Here is a 20,333-nt window from a genome sequence, read left to right as displayed (position 1 = left end):
CACGGAGTTTGAAGGTAGGCCTTGAAATACATCCACAGGTACACCTCCAATTGACTCATTTTCTGGAATATTCCAAGCTGTTTTAAGGTACAGTCAGTGTATGTAAACTTCTGACCAACTTGAATTGTAATACAGTGAATTATAAGTGAAATAATCTGTCTGTAAACAATTGTTGGAAAAATTACTTGTCATGCACAAAGTAGATGTCCTAACTGACTTCACAAAACTATAGTTTGTTCACAAGAAATTTGTGGAGTGGTTTGAAAATGAGTTTTAATGACTACAACCTCAGTGTATGTAAACTTCTAACTTCAACTGCACGTTTGAACCAACGATTTATATATACACTAGATGACTATAGGGGGCGCTGTGTTGAAGTCACTGTGCTTCCATCTTTATCACTCCGTCACGACGTAAAAATATTTTGGAAGCCATAGAAATATGTCTATTAATGTCGACATTCGTTTTTGCCACAATTATTCTTTTAAATTATGTGAGTTTAACATAAACATTTAAAAAGTATATATAAAACAATTTCTTTAAAGTATACTTTTTTGGAGATGACTAATGTAATGTCCCCACTATAACAACAAAAATGCTTAAATACATGTATTTTAGTCCTTGAAACATTTAATTGAAATACTGCAGAATTCCATTCATTCCTATGGAGGACTATTCTTACTGAGGAGTGCCAATATGGCATACTGGCTGCTTCAAACACTCTCAAGGGCCAATACATATCTTTAGCAATCCAGGGTGTGTATACATTATTGGTTTGAACAGTCAGGTCATTTGTTTGACTGTCATTGGGATCTACCAATCGTGTGATTGATTAAATATTATAAGCCAATAGAAATACAGGAAAGATGTCAGGCCCAAGGTGAACAGGAAGAGCCTGCTGAATTTACTGAAGGATCAAGCGAAGCTATCATCACAAACTCTTCTTCGATCAAGTGTTCAGTCTATTTACCAAGCATATAATATTTTAAGGTAACTTGTAATTTAATTGATTCCTTGTTGTCATTTTGTTCTTCATGTTCATTTTAACGAAGCTACAGTTAAGTCAATTTGTATAAGATAACGAAACCGGCTAGCTAAATACTGTAGCTAAAGTAGTCTCTCAACAAGAAACTTCTCAAAGTTCTCGAAACATCCACTGAAATCCTGTACATTCTTATCACCAAAATTATTTTAAAAATGTGAACAGTTAGCTAAGTAATATGGCTAGCAAGCGATAGTAGTTACCAATAGCTAATGCACAGTCCTAGTTAGCTACATTGCTTGCTAGCTAACGCACTAATTACCTAGCTAGCTATCTGTCTGTTTTCTGACGTTTCTCTAAATCAAATCATGCTTTATTTATACATCGCATTTCAGACATGGATTGCAACGCATTGTGCTTTACAGGAAAACGATTATTTAAAAACATGAAAATAAAAGCTGAAATATTTACTACACTACAGACATAAGATAAAACAAACTGAACAACTAAAAAGCACCCTTATGAAAAGCAAAGCTAAAAATATGTTTTAAGATCACTTAAATATGTCCACAGTTTTGCCCCCCCTCATGTTCTCTGGCAGGCTGTTCAAGAGGCTGAGGGCATAGTAACTAAAGGCTGCCTCTACATGCCTCTTGGTCCTAAGCTTGTGATAGTTAGAAGGCCAGTGCCAGAGGACCTGAGGGACCAACTGGGTACATAACTTAAAATCATGTCTAACTTGTATTTGGGTGCACAGTTGTGGATTGATTTAAAACCAATAGAATAATCTTTAAAGTATTTCTAAAGCTCACAGGCAGCCAGTGCAGAGACCTTAACTGGTGTAGTGTGTGTGCTCTCCATCTGGTCTTGGTCAGTTCCCATGTTGCAGCATTCTGTATGTTTTGCAGTTGACCAATGGCTTTCTTGGGCAGACCAGACGAGAGCATTACAGTAGTCAAGCCTGCTTGTAATAAAAGCATGGATGAGTCTCTCTGTAACACCCTAAAAGAGAAACGGCTGCATCTTGGCAATGTACCTCATGTAGTAAAAAGCTATTTTCTTCACATTCCTAACCTGTGATTCGAAATTGAGTTCAGAATCTAAAATAACACCAAGGTTTTCTTTACCTGGTGTTTAATCTTTATTGCCCATTAATTAAAATGTGTGGCTAGATTCTCTCTCTGCTTTGGCTCCAACAATAAGTGCCTCGAGTTTGTCTTGATTTAGCTGGAGGAAGTGAGCCAGCCAATTATTTAAATCACTAATAATTTATCCGTGGAGCTGAAATCCTCTGGTGACACAGAAATAAAAATGTTATCATCTGCGTAGCATTGAAAATGAATGCTGTGCTTTCTGATAATGCTGCCAAGGGGTAATATATATATATCTGAACCGTACCGGACCCAAAATCGAACTTTGTGGAAAGCCACGTGAAATGTATTTTCTTGAGTTATGTTCACCAAGGGTGACAACACACTCTACCGGTTAAATAAGACCTAAACCAATTTAGAACTGTCTCAGAGAGGCCAACCCACATCTCCAGTCTGTCCAGAAGGACATCATGGTCAGTGTAGAATGCATCACTTAAATCCAAGGACAGAGAGCTGTTTGGCGTCTGTTGGCTCTAAGATCATTTACCACTTTAACCAAAGGTGTCTCTGTGCTGTGGTGGGCACAAAAAACAGATTTGAATTTTTCAAAAATACAGTTGGCAGTTAATTCGTTTAGCTGTTTAAACACCAAATTTCTCCAGACTTTTGCTTAAGAATAGAAGGTTGGCGATTGGCTGAAGAATCTAGATTACTTTTCTTCAGAAGGCGTTTCACCATAGCAGTTTTTAGTGCAGTGGGAGTGAACGTCAATGCGCCATGAACGCCATGCGTCTTCACTGTTGTGGTATCTAGCTAACGTTACCAGACCCAGAATCATGGATGATTCTGGCCAAACCACAGCAACCCATTCTTTCCAAACAAGCTGCATGGTATGATGCCAGAGAGTGTGTGTGTATAGCCAATAACACCCCTTAATTGGCAGCACAATTGATGCTGCTAACCAAATTACCCCTGTTTATTCTCATCTGTATTTCTAAATCGCATTGAAGGCATTTCAACAGATGACTGACAAAGAGGTGAAGGGTGCAGGGGATAACCCGGAGATGGTTCTCTTAGGGAAGAAGTCAGGGAAAGCCTCGCTGCTGGACAGTGGGGAAGACTTTGAGATGCTGGATGATGACATTGATGACAACCCTCCTCCTTTGGAAGATGCTGGGGGTGGGAAGAAGACTAAAACAGAGGAGCCTGTAGAGGATCAAAACACTGGCACTTCAGCTCCACTAGATGAATGGATGGATATGCTAGGTAACAAAATTACCTTTTCTATTTTTAGGTCAAAGAGAAAGGAACATCACTGGGTGACCGTCATATTCTCACATATCTATTTGCAGGTAATGGCCAGCTAAAGAAGAAAGTCCTACAGGTAGGGAATGGGCCAGACAGCAGGCCCACAAAAGGCCAGAATGTCATGATTCACCTGAAGACTTCACTGGCTGATGGGACTCTTATAGAAGAGCAACCTGAGCTCTCTTTCACTCTGGGAGATGGTGATGTCATCCAGGTACATTCAGTATTCACTTAAAATACTCAGTATTTTATGTGAAGGCAAATCCGATCTGATTGCATACAAGGTAGTGATGATGTTAGTCGATCTCAGAAGTGTAAATTGATGGAATTGTATTTCAAGTTCAGTGTCGAGTTTATATTCACTAGCAATGCATCCAAACCAAGATGGTGAGAAGTGCTTTAAGTCTATTGTGCTCTTGTAGGCTCTGGATCTCACAGTGCAGCTCATGGAAATGAGGGAGAAGGCCCTTGTCCAAGCCAATGCTAAATATGCATATGGTGCCTTGGGGAGGTATGGAGGATTTCTTAATCTTGCTGGTTCTTTGTGGTTTCACTGGCATGTCTTGTTACCCAAACAAGTAATCTATTCTGAGATTGTAATTTCCTATAAAGATAACTCTGAAATTCTCCCTATGCTTCATGAAGTCGTAGTAGATATCATGAACTTGTGCCTGATATGGTTCTTTGTAGCTGCACCTTTTAATGGGAGCAAAGCTAAACACCTCAGCCCTCTTTCTTTCTCAGAAAGAATAGTGAGTGAAATGGTGCATACCACCCTGCATCCCACTGCTGGCTTGCTTCTGAAGCTCAGCGGGTTGGTCCTGGATGGGAGACCAGATGCTGCTGGAAGTGGTGTTAGAGGGCCAGTAGGAGGCACCCTTTCCTCTGGTCTAAAAAATATCCCAATGCCCCAGGGCAGTGATTGGGGAAATTGCCCTGTGTAGGGTGCCGTCTTTCGGGTGGGATGTTAAACGGGTGTCCTGAATCTCTGTGGACACTAAAGATTCCATGGCACTTATCGTAAGAGTAGGGGTGTTAACCCTGGTGTCCTGGCTAAATTCCCAATCTGGTCCTCATACCATCACTGTTCCCATAATCATCCGCAGCTTCCAATTGGCTCATTCATCCCCCCCCTCCTCGCCCCTGTAACTATTCCCCAGGTCGTTGCTGTAAATTATAATCTGTTCTCAGTCAACTTACCTGGTAAAATAAATGTAAAAATCTCTAGAGCTCAGTGCTTATAGTACACGTTCTGACTTTGCTCTCTGATTCCGTGCCCTGGCCTTCACCGCTGGCAGTCTTGCCCCTGATGTGCCTCCCAATGCGGCGTTGGCCCTGGAGGTCCAGCTGCTTGATGCCACTGAGGCCCCCGACCTTGAGCTCCTGTCCCCCCAGGAGAGGATCGCCCTGGCTGGGCAGAAGAGGGAGAGGGGAAATGTCTACTACCAGAGAGCGGACTATGCCTTCGCTGTTAACTCTTATGGCATCGCCCTGCAGGTCACGGAGTCCAACTCTAAAGGTGACAGAGATGTGTTTTTTGCAAAATAACTGTTTTTGGATGGGGCTGGGCTCCCTGTAACTTACTGTTGCTGTGTGTCTGTTTCAGTGGACATTAGCCCGGAGGAAGAGGAGGAGCTGATGGACGTGAAGGTGAAGTGTCTAAACAACATGGCAGCTGCCCAGCTCAAGTTGGATCACTATGAAGCGGCACTACGGTCCTGCGTTTCAGTACTGGCCCACCAGCCAGACAACATAAAAGCCCTATTCCGCAAAGGCAAGGTAGGTCTCACACAACTGACCAGTTGTGTAATTGTGAATATGACTGTCCGTCTCTGAAAGTATCACCATGGACTACATCTGTGTCTCTAGGTATTGGCCTTGCAAGGGGAATATGCTGAAGCTATAAAGATTTTGAAGAGGGCCCTGAAGTTGGAACCAAGTAACAAGGTATTGCACTCCACCTTCACAAAAACATTATTTAGAAAGCTGGAGAACGTAAACAAATTCTCAGGACCACAATTTGTTGCAGTTTTCACTTACATCCACCAGGTGGTACCACATTCTCTAATATTGATGACAAGGGAAACCAGGTGGACTGCATACTCATTTTGGTGATCTGAGTTTGTTGTTGTCTCTGTAAATAGGCTGGTTCCTCTGTTCCCAGGTGATAAGGCATTGCTTAGACATGAGGCTCAGTGAACGGGGCAATCTGACAGCGCACTACAGAGTGTGGTCTTCTTGGACCAGCTGCATGTTAATACTTACCACTCATGTCCAACCCTCCCCACTCCTGCCGACTGTCCTTTTTTTTTTCAGTCCTGCACACCAACCTGTGAAATCGTGCTTTCGCTGAATGTCTTTTATAAATGTCCCATACAGTGTGTTTTGTTTCTCGGGCTCTAATGTAGTGCACAAGTGTGTTTTGTGGGTGGTTAAGGATTTTCAGTGGTTCATGGGGCTCCCGATTTGGCACAGCGGTCTAAAGCACTGCATCTCAGCGCTTGAGGCGTCACTACAGACACCCTGGTTCAAAACCAGGCTGTATCACAACCGGCTGTGATTGGGAGTCCCATAGGGGGGCGCTCAATTGGCCCAGCGTTGTTCGGGTTTGGCTGATGTAGGCCATCATTGTAAAATAAGAATTTGTTCTTAACTGACTTGCCTAGTTAAACAAACATTATTATTATTATTATTTTTAAATCTTCCATTAGCACTAGGCATGCTCTTGCCATCTGAACTGGGATGCAGAGTGCACCACTGACGAGTTGGTTGTATACTCTCTAACGTGTAGCTACCCGGGCATGTTTGTGGTGATGTTTTCACTGAAGTGTTTTAAGATTAGGAGCAATAAACCATTACAGATATAATTTCAAGGGTCTAGATTAAAAGCTTGCAGATTTAGATGAAAAAATGTTGGTCCACTCCCTACTTATTTTTTTATGGATGTTATGGTTTTCTTGTCCGAATACATGCATTAAAGTAAACGCAATTAGCTTTTATCTTCTCAAATAACTTTTTTGTGAAATGGGGAAAGATGACAAGAACGGCAGCAGTTATGTCATTTCTGTCTTCAAACATTACTGGTGTGTACAGTCGTGGCCAAATTTGAGAATGACACAAATATAAATTTTCACCAAAGTCTGACTCAGTTTGTATGATGGCAATTTGCATATACTCCAGAATGTTATGAAGAGTGATCAGATGAATTGCAAAGTCCCTCTTTGCCATGCAAATTAACTGAATCCCAAAAAACATTTCCACTGCATTTCAGCCCTGCCTCAAAAAGACCAGCTGACATCATGTCAGTGACTCTCTAATTAACACAGGTGTGAGTGTTGACGAGGACAAGGCTGGAGATCACTCTGTTTTTTCAACTCAATCAGCATGACAGACTGGAAGCTTCAAAAGGAGGGTTGTGCTTGGAATCATTGTTCCTCTGTCAACCATGGTTTCCTGCAAGGAAACGTGCCGTCATCATTGCTTTGCACAAAAAGGGCTTCACAGGCAAGGATATTGCTGCCAGTAAGGTTGCACCTAAATCAACCATTTATTGGATCATCAAGAACTTCAAGGAGAGCGGTTGTTGTGAAGAAGGCTTCAGGGCGCCCAAGAAAGTCCAGCAAGCGCCAGGACCATCTCCTAAAGTTGATTCAGCTGCAGGATCGGGGCACCACCAGTACAGAGCTTGCTCAGGAATGGCAGCAGGCAGGTGTGAGTGCATCTGCATGCACAGTGAGGCGAAGACTTTTGGAGGATGGCCTGGTGTCAAGAAGGGCAGCAAAAAAGCCACTTCTCTCCAGGAAAAACATCAGGGACAGACTGATATTCTGCAAAAGATACGGAGATTGGACTGCTGAGGACTGGGGTAAAGTAATTTTCTCTGAATCCCCTTTCCGATTGTTTGGGGCATCCGGATAAAAGCTTGTCCGGAGAAGACAAGGTGAGCGCTGCCAACAGAAAAGCATCCTGAGACCATTCATGTGTGGGGTTGCTTCTCAGCCAAGGGATTGGGCTCACTCACAATTTTGCCTTTGAACACAGCCATGAATAAAGAATGGTACCAACACATCCTCCGAGAGCAACTTCTCCCAACCATCCAGGAACAGTTTGGTGACGAACAATGCCTTTTTCAGCATGATGGAGCACCTTGCCATAAGTTTGTCAGAATTGACTCGGGGAACAAAACATCAATATTTTGGATCCATGGCCTGGAAACTCCCCAGACCTTAATCCCATTGAGAACGTGTGGTCAATCCTCAAGAGGCGGGTGGACAAACAAAAAAACAAACACATTCTGACAAACTCCAAGCATTGATTATGCAAGAATGGGCTGCCATCAGTCAGGAATGTGGCCCAGAAGTTAATTGACAGCATGCCAGGGCGGATTGCAGAGGTCTTGAAAAAGAAGGGTCAACACTGCAAATATTGACTCTTTGCATCAACTTCATGTAATTGTCAATAAGAGTCTTTGACACTTATGAAATGCTTGTATTTATACTTCAGTATTCTATAGTAACATCTGACAAATATCTAAAGACACTGAGGCAGCAGACTTTGTGAAAATGTGTGTCATTCTCAAAACATTTGGCTACGACTGTACATGATCAGAAGTATTGCAACATGGAGAAGCCAATGGTGTCCTGTAGAAATGTAATACTGTCAAGCACCCATTTAGTCTTAGCAGCAGTGGGAGAGGAGACTAAGAGCAGCCACTTACCCAAAGTCTCTACCGTCCTCTGTCCACAACACAGTGCCAGTAAGTGGCTCCTCAGAGGCTGTATAAGACATTTTGACCAATGCTGTGAAAATGTCCTAAATTGCCAACTTACCAACCCTTCAGAGGAATGAGTCAGAGACTTGATATAAAGTCATGTTTTTTTTATTAGCAAGCAAATTAAATTCACAGTAGCATCAAGGGCCAATAATCAAGCCATCTGCAGTTACCAGAACACCTGACGATTATGGTGCACAAGCCATTGGGAAAGTGTTATGAGTGAATGTGTATGATATACACGTGAGTGGGGAGTAGTACGCCTCAGATTATTCTCACACTTTCTGTCTCCTGGGGTAGACCATCCATGCAGAACTCTCCAAGCTGGTGAAGAAGCACTCGGAGCAGAAAGGCGCAGAGCAGGCCATGTACAAGAAGATGCTAGGCAACCCAGCCAGCGGCAGCAGCGGCATGCAGAAACACCAGGCCAGGTCTTCATGGGTGAGACCATCCTCTCAAGATGCTTCACCTGCTCATGTCAACAAACTGATGCTGGAATTAACACTAGTTGATGTAAAATCAGCTGGGGATCAGAAATTGATTTATTCCAGGTGTCAACAGAAAGCCTTACATTTCTTGTATATTGTCCACAGGTTGTCAGCTGGAAATGGCTCTTCGGTGCCACTGCAGTAGCCATTGGAGGTGTCGCCTTGTCAGTTGTCATAGCTGCCAGAAATTAGATGAGAGAAATACTTTTCTGGTGATTGCCTGCTCCATGCAAAGTGGGACCCACAAAAAGCAACTGGACATCTGGCAGTGCCTTTTGGAACTAAACAAACAAAAAAAAAGGGGATAAATGGGTCTTATGTCACCTCTTTAGTGTGGCTGTCCATAGGTTTGTCACACTATTCTGTTACTCCTTGGGAGAATGATAATTATATGTGACAAATACCATACAATCAATATTTGTATATGAAAAGTTCTAGATTTTCAAATGTATGTATGTCCATTTGACAGACACTAATTGTTAATTGCTGCCAATGAATTGAGCTCCTCTGGTAGTGATTCTAAAAATGAATTGATTGAGCACTCTGAAATTATAATTCTAGGAATGATCTGTCAATTATCTAAAATTAGCTGATGTGGTCATGTGTGTTAATTTATTTTTTTAAGTGTACAATTCTGTAAAAAAAAAAAAAATGTTAAAGGTATTCTGCTCTTGTTTGTTATTGGGATGGTGCCAATGTTGGGGGGGTATGGCATTAATCTAGGTGGTGTATTATCTGGCCCTGTGATCCACACTCAGACAGTCTTGGTCAATGAAAACTGTCACATTCCTTTAAAACCCATGCTTTAATATATAATTTGTTATTTATAAAGTAAATGGAGTGTACCTCACTTTTGATGATTCTGAGACCAAACTTTGAAGGGTGTACATTCTAATACCAATTTTAGGTTTGGTCACTTTGCTTGTTTTGTAGTTTTTGTTTTTGACAACTTAAATGTGAAATGTTTCTATTTTGAGGTGTATTTTTCTATCATTTTGTTGTCACATGAGAAATTGTTTTTTTCTCTACAATAGACCATATGTAAAAAGAGTTAAATGTTGCAGATATTTGTTGCTTTTGAGTTTCTCACATTCTCGCACTTGTTGCTTTTGTATTTATTTCAATAAAAGTTTGTCAACTCTTTTACTATGAGCCAAGTAACCTTTATTGCAACAACCCTAGGTTTATAAGCATGGATATCGATGCTGTTTCATCAGATTCCGGAAGGTTGATAATACTGTAATCTTGAAGTTGTCTTGTCATCCATACAACTGTCAAGCTATCTTTGACAGGTTGGGAGTACTTCATCACCTCTGTTATTACAGTGCATAGACTCCATGCCTACACAATTGGGCCAATTTGAAAGCTCGCCACTGTTACTCTCCTAGTAAATGGATTGACAGCACTATAGAAGGTAGAGACCACTAGACTGTGATGTTTTTTGTGTCCTTGATTTTATTTATTTTGTATTGTTTGACACTCCTCTCCTTTCAACTAACTGTATCTGTCTGAAGACCGATAGTCATTTACTTAGTGTTTCCTCTCATGTTCCATTTCTTTGGTACCAATGTGTTAGACTGGACATTCCCAACTCATGGATTCAATGAGACGTTGACGTAGTCCAGTGACCTAATGTTTCCTTCTTCCTTCCTACGCACATCTCTGATATGCTTTCCATTGGTAACCAGTGGTCAGACATGTCTCATGTTTTAATGATTCATATTTTCTCCTCAGTGCTTCATTTTATTGAAGTAAAGAAACAGTTTATGATAAATCCTCCCGATAAAATTGAACTTATTTGTCGCGCATAAATGTTATGTTTATATTATGTAGCATGTTTCAATGTATTATTAACTTATGACTTCATCACGCCGTGTACGTAACATGTATATTCATTAGAAAGCTGTGGGAGTTTTTCTGCGTTTACGACAGAGTGCTGCTCGTGCGCGAGCGTGGAGGCAATGGTAGCAAGATGGCGGCGTTGAAGGAGGAGCAGTGCTACGGACTGTCCTGTGGACGAGTGAGCAATGGCAGTAATGTCTCCGTCTTTCACGTAAAACTCACTGACAGCGCCTTGAGGGCATTTGAAGGTTACCAGAGTAGCAAGGTAATTGAACAACTCAAGTAAATGTAACTACATATTAGGTATATTTTGCTCGTTGGCTGACATAGCTAGCTGGTTAGCAACTGGCTACTTCGCTGCCATGCCAGCAAGCTTCATTAGCCATCGTTACTTATTTATTTAGCTAGCTACACGAGTTAGATGCATGTTTATTACTACACACAAACGAGTCATTTTAGGATTACCGTTCAGCTACCCTTTTAAATGAACCCAGTGTTAAACGAGGCTGGTAGCTTCCAGTGTGTGTGTTTTCAATATAAAACTCAAGCCAATCAGCCTTTAAAGATTTGCTAGCTAACGTAACAAGTGCGCTAGCTATGTTGGCAGGCAAAGTAAGAATTCCGCAAGGATTCAGGTTGTTAGTTAGTTATGTCTAGTTTTTTCATTACCACCACTAATTGGAACGATCAAAACGGTCAACTTGATTCGCCAACTAGCAAACATTTACATAACGTTGCAAACTATGGTACTGTAACGTTCGCTTACCAGCCAATTAGTTAAGTTGGCTAGCTTTGATGTTAAACCTTTGATTTAGGGTCAGTAATGAAGCTAGGGGCGTATCACAACCAACTAGCTAAAACGCATAATTATCCATGTAGTGATGTTGAACAGCGATCGATGACATTTGGCCAAGTTTAGTAGCAAACGTGAGGCTAGGTAAGTTTGCTGAGCTGACGCTAAACTCAGGCGAGCAATGTCGTTTGTTCAACGTTATCTAGCAAACCAGCCATGTATGAATTGCAGTCAACAAGTGAAGTGCAATAAAACCCTTGCGTTATGTTGCTTTGCTTATATTACTTCTGGCAGTCGTGAAAAGTGAGACATCTTGGAGGCTAGCCACCAGTAGCCCAAATTACCATATCGAGCTTGCTGTATTTTTTTGTCAGTTTAACCTCCCACTTACAGCATTTCCCTGACTGATTTTTTTGTTTTTTGCCAGCTGGTAAATAATGTTCTTGTGATGTTATTCAGTCATGGACTTTGAGTTGTTTTGAATTGCTAGCGAGATATATATGGTTCCCACCGGTGGCTACATTGATCCATGCCATCTATATTTTATTCTATTTATTTTTATTTTATTTCACATATATTTAACCAGGTAGGCTAGTTGAGAACAAGTTCTCATTTGCAACTGCGACCTGGCCAAGATAAAGCGTAGCAATTCGACACATACAACAACACAGAGTTACACATGGAATAAACAAAACATACATACATTTGACTGAGAAAGCCTGGCAGGCCAGGAAACCAACTACAAGGTTTGTGTTCATGCACATCTAGCTACAGTCTAACACCCAGTAGTATGGCAAGTAGTTTTATGATTCTTGTCTTTAAATTGATTAAGTTAGGGAAGAGGAAGTGGCCAACATAGCCAGTGTGCTTTGAAACCGTTTGGAGAAAAAAAAAAACATTATGTACCTAGCTTGATAGCAATGCAGCGTCCTTGATGTAGCTAATAAGAACATAGATGGTATCCTGCTGTGCTTTTCTTTGAAAAATATGGCCTATTAGTATTAAAACATTTTATTTGTAACACGTGCTAATCTTGCTCCAAATATGTGGTAATCATGCTGTTCATGCACATTTTTGCCCGCTAAAGAAACATTGATTTAAAGACTACATTGTTAGTTACAGTTGATGTTGGATACACAAATATTGTACATTCAAGGGTTTGAAATTACAGGAATCTGTGTATGGGATTTGTGCTTGAGAAATGTATTTTGTGATGCCTAGTCATTGGAGAACTGGCCAATTCTGTTGAATGAAAGCTGCAGTCGTTCAGCTGGAGGGATAGTACCGTAGCTTTTCTCTTTTATTTCCCTACCCCAGCTTGGCTCTGATTTCAGAGGATGCAGACATTACGCAGCTTTGTAGTTGATGAATAGAGGCACTTTTTTATGCCTTTCATCCCCAGGCTCCATTGTCCACTGTACTGTTGTCTAATTGCCAATTTGTGGGAATCTGGCTTTTTTTTTGTGTCTGTGCTTACTGCACACGAGTTAAAGATACAGCCTCTTATTATTTTTTAACTCTGCATGGTTGGGAAGGTGTCATAAGCAAGCATTTCACGGTAAAGCCTACACCAGTTGTGTTCAACACATGTAACAAACATTTGATACTTAGTACTAGGGCTGGGAATTGCCAGGGACCTCACAATAGGATATTAATACTACACTTAGGTGCCCATAAGTATTGTGGTTCTCACAATTTAGTATGTATTGTGATTGACATCAGTAATGACCTCCTCCCCCAATCACTACTTGGTATGATATTTTCATATTGGAGTATCTGCTGATTGAGGTGTTGAAATGTATCCCACTTTAAGCCTTTTTACAGTTGATATGCAAGTCCTCCTGTACAGACATGCCTGAGTAAGCACTTAAACTGTGTCATTGTATACCTCGTCCTATATTCACTGGTGTTTAAGAATAACCCCTTAGTCACAGTTTGGCCTAGCTAGACATCTTCTTTTCCTGTTAGAGGGAGCCATTGATTCCCTTTTGACGACCCCCCCCCCCCCCCTTATGGAACACTGTGGTTTGGAAGCTGAAGCTGGGAGGGGTGAGAGGTCAATCTTGCATCATTGTTGTCCCTCAGCCGCAGCCCTGTAGTCGACTGGCCACAGAGACAAAAACACAATAAGAGCCATCTTGAAAAAGGCCATAACTTCCCTCCCTTCTTTGCGGTTTAAGATGACAAGCAATGCCTTGTGCTCCAGTTTTGATATCTGTGCCCAGGATAAACAGCTGTGAAGTGATTTCCCAAGGTCTGACTGGTCCCTTTTCCTCTGTCTGGGGAGTTCTATGTCTATTCCAAACACACAGTAGAATTACTTAAATGTTTTGTAGATTAAATAGTTAAGTACTGCCTCTGGCCCTGTATTGACCAGGAGGAAGTCGATAACACATTTGGGTGTTCACCCATAAAATTATTAATTCAAGGTTTATAACAAATGCAGAATTGCTTCAGAAAAATAATCCAAACTCCATGTCTTTGCCATATATGGTTCAAAAGTTACAGATTTACTCTGAGAATTTAGCATGTTTAGAGTGAATGGAATGTCATCATGGGCATGATCAAAAAGTGGTCACTGCTCAATAGAACTCTGTGGCGCTGTTTCGCGGTAGAACGGCAATAACTTTGGTTGTCAGCAGACATTCAAACTAGTGGCTACAGGTTCGTGAGTGAAAACATGGGCTTTTTCTAAATGAAATCTGCTGAATATAAAACTGAATGGGGACTTAAATATATATTAAGACTGAATTTCAATATCTGACCTTGGACATTGTGTATTTCTGAGTCTTGCCCTTTAAATCGCCATAGAAACGGCCTCTCAATGTAGATTGATCGCCAATATAGCCAATGAAAGACAAGGATCTGGAAATGAAAATGACGACGTATTAAGTTAATTTTGATTGGTTCAACCCACAGAAGCACCTTCAAATGGTACCACCTGCCAACGCCAAATATGGAGGAGATGCAACCAAGAGCAGCATGGTCAAAACAAGCAACTGTCACAGAAAATTAACGCTCTTATTTAATCAACACTGTCAAGTACATTAAGGTTACAATATTGTAGAGAACGATCTAATTAATTCTGGCAAAGAACTACGTTTTGACATTACTTAGCACCCCCTTGAATTGCGCTGTTTTTCTCTACATTCTAGAGCAGTGAGTGAACCCCCTAACATATGGCATATAAAAAGTTTTGTTTTAACACCATGTCCTTTTTCACCATCCAGTGATTCATTCATTCTTTGTCTAGGTCAAGTCCTACTCAGAGAATGGTATTATAATATACAGCCTTTAGAGCATTGTGCTTTGTAAGTGCATTGTGCAATATTCCTCAGGTAGCATGGCAGACAGACTGTTATCCATGTCTGACGTGAGCAGTGCCAATGTCAACCCGTTGCTCTGTTTGCACATCTGATCAGAAGGACAGAGTGAACTGGAGCTCCATCCTGGGGATTCTCAGCCTGGAGACTGACACACATGAGGAAATAATGTGCCTTCAGTTGAAAATTACTATATATCCATCCATCTATCCATCTATCTATCTATCTTTGGGCTGGTCCCTAGGCAATCTGAAAAAGGAAGAGGAAAAAAAGTCCAGAAATTATTATAAATACAATTGGAAATTACATTTTCGTGATATAAAAATGCTTTGTGTAAACGTTAACCTCTTAAACTAGAAAGTATGTGTAAATGACAATGGACCTATAATATCTTTGAGAACTAAACATTACTACAGTAAAAGCTAGACAGGGAGAATTGAAAATTCCAAAAACACTGACTTAAACAGTATTCATTTGATTGTTTGAGCAAAAGCACACCGCATTAGCTATGGCAAAATTCATAGGATGTCAGGAAACTAGCTTTAAAACTATACAATTTTATCTCAGCTCCTTGGCAGAGTATGTAGAATCTTAGAAAATTGTCTTTAAAAATGAACAAAATCCTTTACGCAGCCATAAATGGGTCCTGTAAAATGTAGATGTGCTGATCGTGCCACCTGCCAGGCCCACCACCTAAACCCCTTTTTGATCCAGAAAATAATTAATGTTGTGCAAAGTGTTGTAACACGACCATTTTCTTATGAGGAATCAGTAATTCTCTGGCCTAGATTTCCCCTATTGTCAGACTAGCCTGATGTAAAGAATTGAATACCGGTCCAATACCTTTTCAGAACATCCTATTACTGTACAGTCTTCTGTTGATAGGCAGTGTTTATTTAACTGGCTGCCTGTTTCTGTTTAAGTATATTTTGCTGCCAGATGCCTCAAGTTACTTCAGCAGTTACCTTTTTATAGAAAAGCAGTCATTGTATCAAATCATGCCAGAACCTTTAAGATGGCACCTAAAATTGGCAGCTAAAATGGCTCCTAAAATGTGCTATTTCAGCTAAATGGATTTAAAGAGTTGAACTTGGTGTCCCTCTGTGGTATGATTGACACTAATGTTTTGGCCCAATGCCTTTTGGTGTCAGTGGGTTAGGTAATGGCCAGGTTATTCTTGGATTCTGTGCAGGCAGTGAATTTTTACATTATATTCCTTACACAGTACATCAACCCTCAGGCCCCTGGTATGTGTAGAGAATTTAGCTCAATATATAATACAAGGGTGAACAGAAGTGTTTCTAATTTCAAATGAGTTTTTCATTAAAGCTTAGCCAAAACTTTTACCCATTAAGTTACTCAGAATACAACATGAACATTTTGTGTTTCTCACAAGTGATCCAGTCTTGCTAGTAGGCTTCCAGAGATATTTGATATAAGTTCCTTCACAAACTAGCCTCGTCTTTGTGGAGCATTTCCGTCTAGGCTAAAGCCTTTTAGTTTGCTGACGGGCACAAGGAGTGACATTAGTGCTCTGGGCAAAAAAAAATTCACCTTGACACCAGAGACAAGGAACTGTTTGAGCTTAAATGAGAGCTGTCCTCTATCCCACTTAGTATGAGCTTTTGTTACCTCTCCTGGTGAAAGCCTTCAATTCTGTCACTGGCAATGTGTCTTTTATAAGAATGGAATACACAATTTCCACCCAATTGCTCAATCATCCCATGAAGTAAGACTAAATTAAATGTATATTTTTACATCTTGTTGCTGTTTTTACAACAAAAATTCCCACGCTTTGGATGAAACCAATTTTGTAACTGTATCCCATATATTGTTATCTGAAACTTAAATGTAATTTGCTTAATTGACAAAGAACGCACATTGGAAGTTTGTTTCATGTGCTCTGTGACTCTTCAAGGTAGGTTTAAGTAACAGCGACTGGTACAGGTTTTGTGCAGGTCTCCAGTGCGTACGTACAAAATATACCCTAAAACATGTGCGCCAATTGTCACGCAAAAGTTGACGTGAGAATGTGCTTCGCATTAACTGTAGACCATGTGTATGCACCGTTTCTATTGGTTGAAGTATTGCATTGCAAGTAGCTTAGTATTTTGAGAAAATGGGGGATATGACCACACGCTTATTCATAACAAAAACGGGGAAATATAATAAGATGCAAACATTTGCTGTTAGTGAGAAGCGCTAAGATTTTGGGGCATTTTTGCATTCTAAAATAGTTAGAAATGGGCATCTATTTAATTTCCAATATCATTTCAGAATAAATTCCTCATCTTTTCTGACTGATGGTTTCATACTTCTGAAGTAACATATAGGCCTACAAAGTGCCATCACTTTACACTAAATATAAACAATTTTAAGTATTTTGATCTATCTGATCCTGAGCACAGTTTAACGGTAGAACAGACTATATACCTTTTCCATTTGTGTTTTAGGCTACTGTATATGTCTCTGAATAGCCTACTGTCATTTCTAATATCGCAAGTAAACAAACAATGTTTTATGAATAAACATAATACATATTTTCATAACATTACACTAATTCCTCACTGCTTTTTCTTGTCATAATGGGTTCATATTCCCGATGACCGTTTAACTTGCAAGAAATTACCATACTCATCTCTCATTTAACTGGGTCTGTTGTATGCTATTACACTGAACAAAAATATAAATTCTACAATTTCAAGAGTTTACTGAGTTGCAGTTTTATATCAGTCAATTTAAATACATTAATTAGGCCCTAACCTATGGGTTTCACATGAATGGGAGGACGGATACTTACAAAAAAATAAAGGTTTGTTCGTGGATCAGAAAACCAGTGTCTGGTGTGACCACCATTTGCCTCATGCAGCACATCACCTTTGCATGGAGTTGATCAGGCTGTTGATTGTGGCCTGCGGAATGTTGTCTTGCTCATCTTCAATGCTGTGAGAAGTTGCTGGATACAGGCGGGAACTGGAATATGCTGTCATGCACGTCGATCCAGAGCACCCCAAACATGTTCAATGGGTGACATGTCTGGTGAGTATGCAGGCCATGGAAGAACTGGGACATTTTCAGCTTCCAGGAATTGTGTACAGATCCTTGCGACATGGGGCCGTGCATTATCATGCTGAAACATGAGGTGATGGCAGCAGATGAATGGCATGACAATGGTCCTTAGGATCTCATCACGGTATTTCTGTACATTCAAATTGCTGTTGATAAAATGCAATTGTGTTCGTTGTCCAAAGCTTATGCCTGCCCATACCATAACCCCACTGCCACCATGGGGCACTCTGTTCACAACGTTGACATCAGAAAACTGCTCGCCTGCACGATGTCATACACGCTGTCTGCCATCTGCCCAGTACAGTTGAAACCAGGATTCATCTGTGAAGAGCACACTTCTCCAGCGTACCAGTGGCCATAGAAGGTGAATATTTTCGAACCACAGTCAGGTCCCGGTGAGGACAACGGGCATGCAGATTATCTTGGTTTCTGACAGTTTGGTTAGAAATTCTTGGGTTGTGCAAACCCACAGTTTCACCAGCTGTCCAGGTGGCTGGTCTCAGACGATCCCGTAGGCGAAGAAGCCGGATGTGGAGGTCCTAGGCTGGCATGGTTACATGTGGTCTGCGGTTGTGAGGCCGGTTGGCTGTATTGCCACATTCTCTAAAACGACGTTGGAGACGGCTTATGGTAGAGAAATTTACATTCGCTTCTCTGGCAACAGCTATGGTGGACATTCCTACAGTCAGCATGCCAAATGCACACTCCCTCAACTTGAGGCATCTGTGGCATTGTTGCGACAACTTCACATTTTAGTGGCCTTTTATTGTCCCCAGCACAAGGTGCACCTGTATAATGAACATACTGTTTAATCAGCTTCTTGATATTCCACACCTGTCAGGTGGATGGATTATCTTGGAAAAGGAGAAATGCTCACTAACATGGATGTAAACAAATTTGTGCACATAATTTCAGAGAATTAAGCTTTTTGTGTGTGTTGAACAAGTATTTTGCGCTATGAACCACTAAGTAAGCCTACTGTAATTAAAACATTTTTTTTTTTGAGTAGACATGCTAGGAAATGTGGGCAGTGCAGCATATTTAGAAAAAGTAAACGCAAAACATTAGTGAATTGAAATGATCACAATTTGCAATAGATTGTTCTTTCAGAAACAGTCAAATACAGCAAATGTCACTGAATAAGTAAAATAAAACATTCTCTCAACACCTCCAAGGATATTTAATCAAGTTATTCCTTGGTATTTCCTTAAATATCCTTTGCCTAATTTCAATTCTTCCAAAGTATACAGCATATAAGGGCATTTTTCAGGCTGAGTTTTAATGCTCGTTCACGCACACAATTTCAGGATGGGTCTGATTTATAATGGGAAATATGTGTATATATGGCGTGCAGCAATTTTATATATCTATTTTTGTATGTGCGCAGTCTTTTCTAAAATTGCTCAGATATTTAGTGTAAAATGTACGCAGCGGTTATATTTGAGGCCCCTGGTGCCATGGATATTTATGTAATGCTGACTCCCCAGTTTGAACAGAACAAATGGGGCACTAGCTAGCGAGATCATAACCACAGCCAAATATGACTCCAAAATGTCATGGATGGTGTGGCCCTCAGTCCCGTGGGCTAGTCACACTGGATGGTCTGGTATCACTGTGTACAGAGCTGACCTGCATTCTTGCTAGGTCTCATGTGTCTAGTCATTGCGCTGTGAATTTCCCAGTAGTCAAGCGTTGGGAGCTGCCCCAGATGATGTCCTGTCCTGCTGAGTGCTGATCCGGTGCCATCACTGTGTGTGGAAATGAGCGGTTGGTGGATCTTAGCACCATGTCCCAGGCCCTGGGCCAACGTGGGGAGCTGCTCCGTTCCACTGGCCCCCTCATAGAGGAGTCCTGGAAAGTTCAGGGTTATCCTCATAACAGCGTCTGTTCTTACACTCGTGTCACAGGTTTAGTTAATGTCACATATTTGTATGGTCATTTGATTTGACATGCGCTGATATTTGAAGTTTGAGTTGGCTGGTGCTTTGTCACATGCTGAATAGTTTTCCCTCGCTCCTACCTACAACTGGAACTCCCAACTGTTGTGTTTTGGTGTCATTGGGTGATTTCGCAAAGTTATTTAAAGAATATGTAGATTACATCAAGTTCCAATTTAAGATGATTGTAGAAGCTTTATAGAAATTCTCACCTTCACGTTGCAACTTTTTATTTATGGAATTTTTTATCAATTCCTCTGCAGACAGCTGTTGTAAACTACCTGAGTGTGTTTAGTGTTACACAGATCTTCCCAATGATTGGAACTTTGGTGCTATGCCACTGTGATATTTCTAAAACACATTTACATGTGGAGACAGCCTCTTATGCAGTCAATCATAATTTTAGCTGTTTTAATGTTGTTTTAATACATTTAGCAGTTATATAACTTGATTTCTGTTTAAAAACAATACATTTTTATCTCAAAGATCTGTGCCAATATGGACTCCTTTGACGCAATGATTGATTTTTGTGAGCATTGATGCTACATTCAATTTAAAACTTGAACCGGAGAGGTGAGGGAAGTCTCATCACTGCACTGTTGAGATTATCTACAGGCATGTTGATTTGGTACAAAATGCACAGTGAAAATTTGCCACCTGCAGTGTTTTAGGACTAGGTCTCCTAATGACCCTGTGACATTTTAGTCCTTGGATAGTCTGGTTACCGGC

The 20,333-nt window shown here is 40.7% G+C and overlaps 2 protein-coding genes across 4 annotated transcripts in view; both read left to right on the top strand.

Moving 5' to 3' along the window:
• Nucleotides 1-658: 658 nt before the first annotated feature.
• On the top strand, nt 659-9,783 carry LOC110521447 (peptidyl-prolyl cis-trans isomerase FKBP8). Of its 3 annotated transcripts, none has more exons than XM_021598991.3 (9): nt 659-990; nt 3,084-3,339; nt 3,426-3,595; nt 3,804-3,892; nt 4,680-4,900; nt 4,988-5,160; nt 5,251-5,328; nt 8,453-8,593; nt 8,746-9,783. In XM_021598991.3, exons 2-9 carry the CDS (start codon nt 3,096-3,098, stop codon nt 8,830-8,832), a joined length of 1,203 nt encoding a protein of 400 aa, XP_021454666.2. In that variant the 5' UTR covers nt 659-990; nt 3,084-3,095; the 3' UTR covers nt 8,833-9,783. The 3 variants fall into 3 exon arrangements, with proteins under 3 accessions (XP_021454666.2, XP_090087486.1, XP_090087485.1); XM_090231360.1 differs by having other exon boundaries at nt 860-990; nt 3,244-3,339; XM_090231359.1 differs by having other exon boundaries at nt 861-990; nt 3,151-3,339.
• Nucleotides 9,784-10,316: 533 nt separating this feature from the next.
• LOC110521446 (RNA polymerase II elongation factor ELL) overlaps nt 10,317-20,333 on the top strand; it is a 40,709-nt gene continuing 30,692 nt past the window's right edge. Inside the window, exon 1 of the mRNA XM_021598990.3 lies at nt 10,317-10,747. Within this exon, the coding sequence (XP_021454665.1) occupies nt 10,613-10,747 (135 nt within the window). The 5' untranslated portion in view covers nt 10,317-10,612. The remainder of the gene's footprint in view (nt 10,748-20,333) is intronic.

This window comes from Oncorhynchus mykiss, chromosome 4, assembly GCF_057628025.1.
Source record: "Oncorhynchus mykiss isolate SJ-2025 chromosome 4, ASM5762802v1, whole genome shotgun sequence".
In the NCBI taxonomy this organism is placed as follows: Eukaryota; Metazoa; Chordata; class Actinopteri; order Salmoniformes; family Salmonidae; genus Oncorhynchus; species Oncorhynchus mykiss.
The sequence above is the reverse complement of the archived record's forward strand: the minus strand, read 5'-3'. Positions and strand labels throughout refer to the sequence as shown.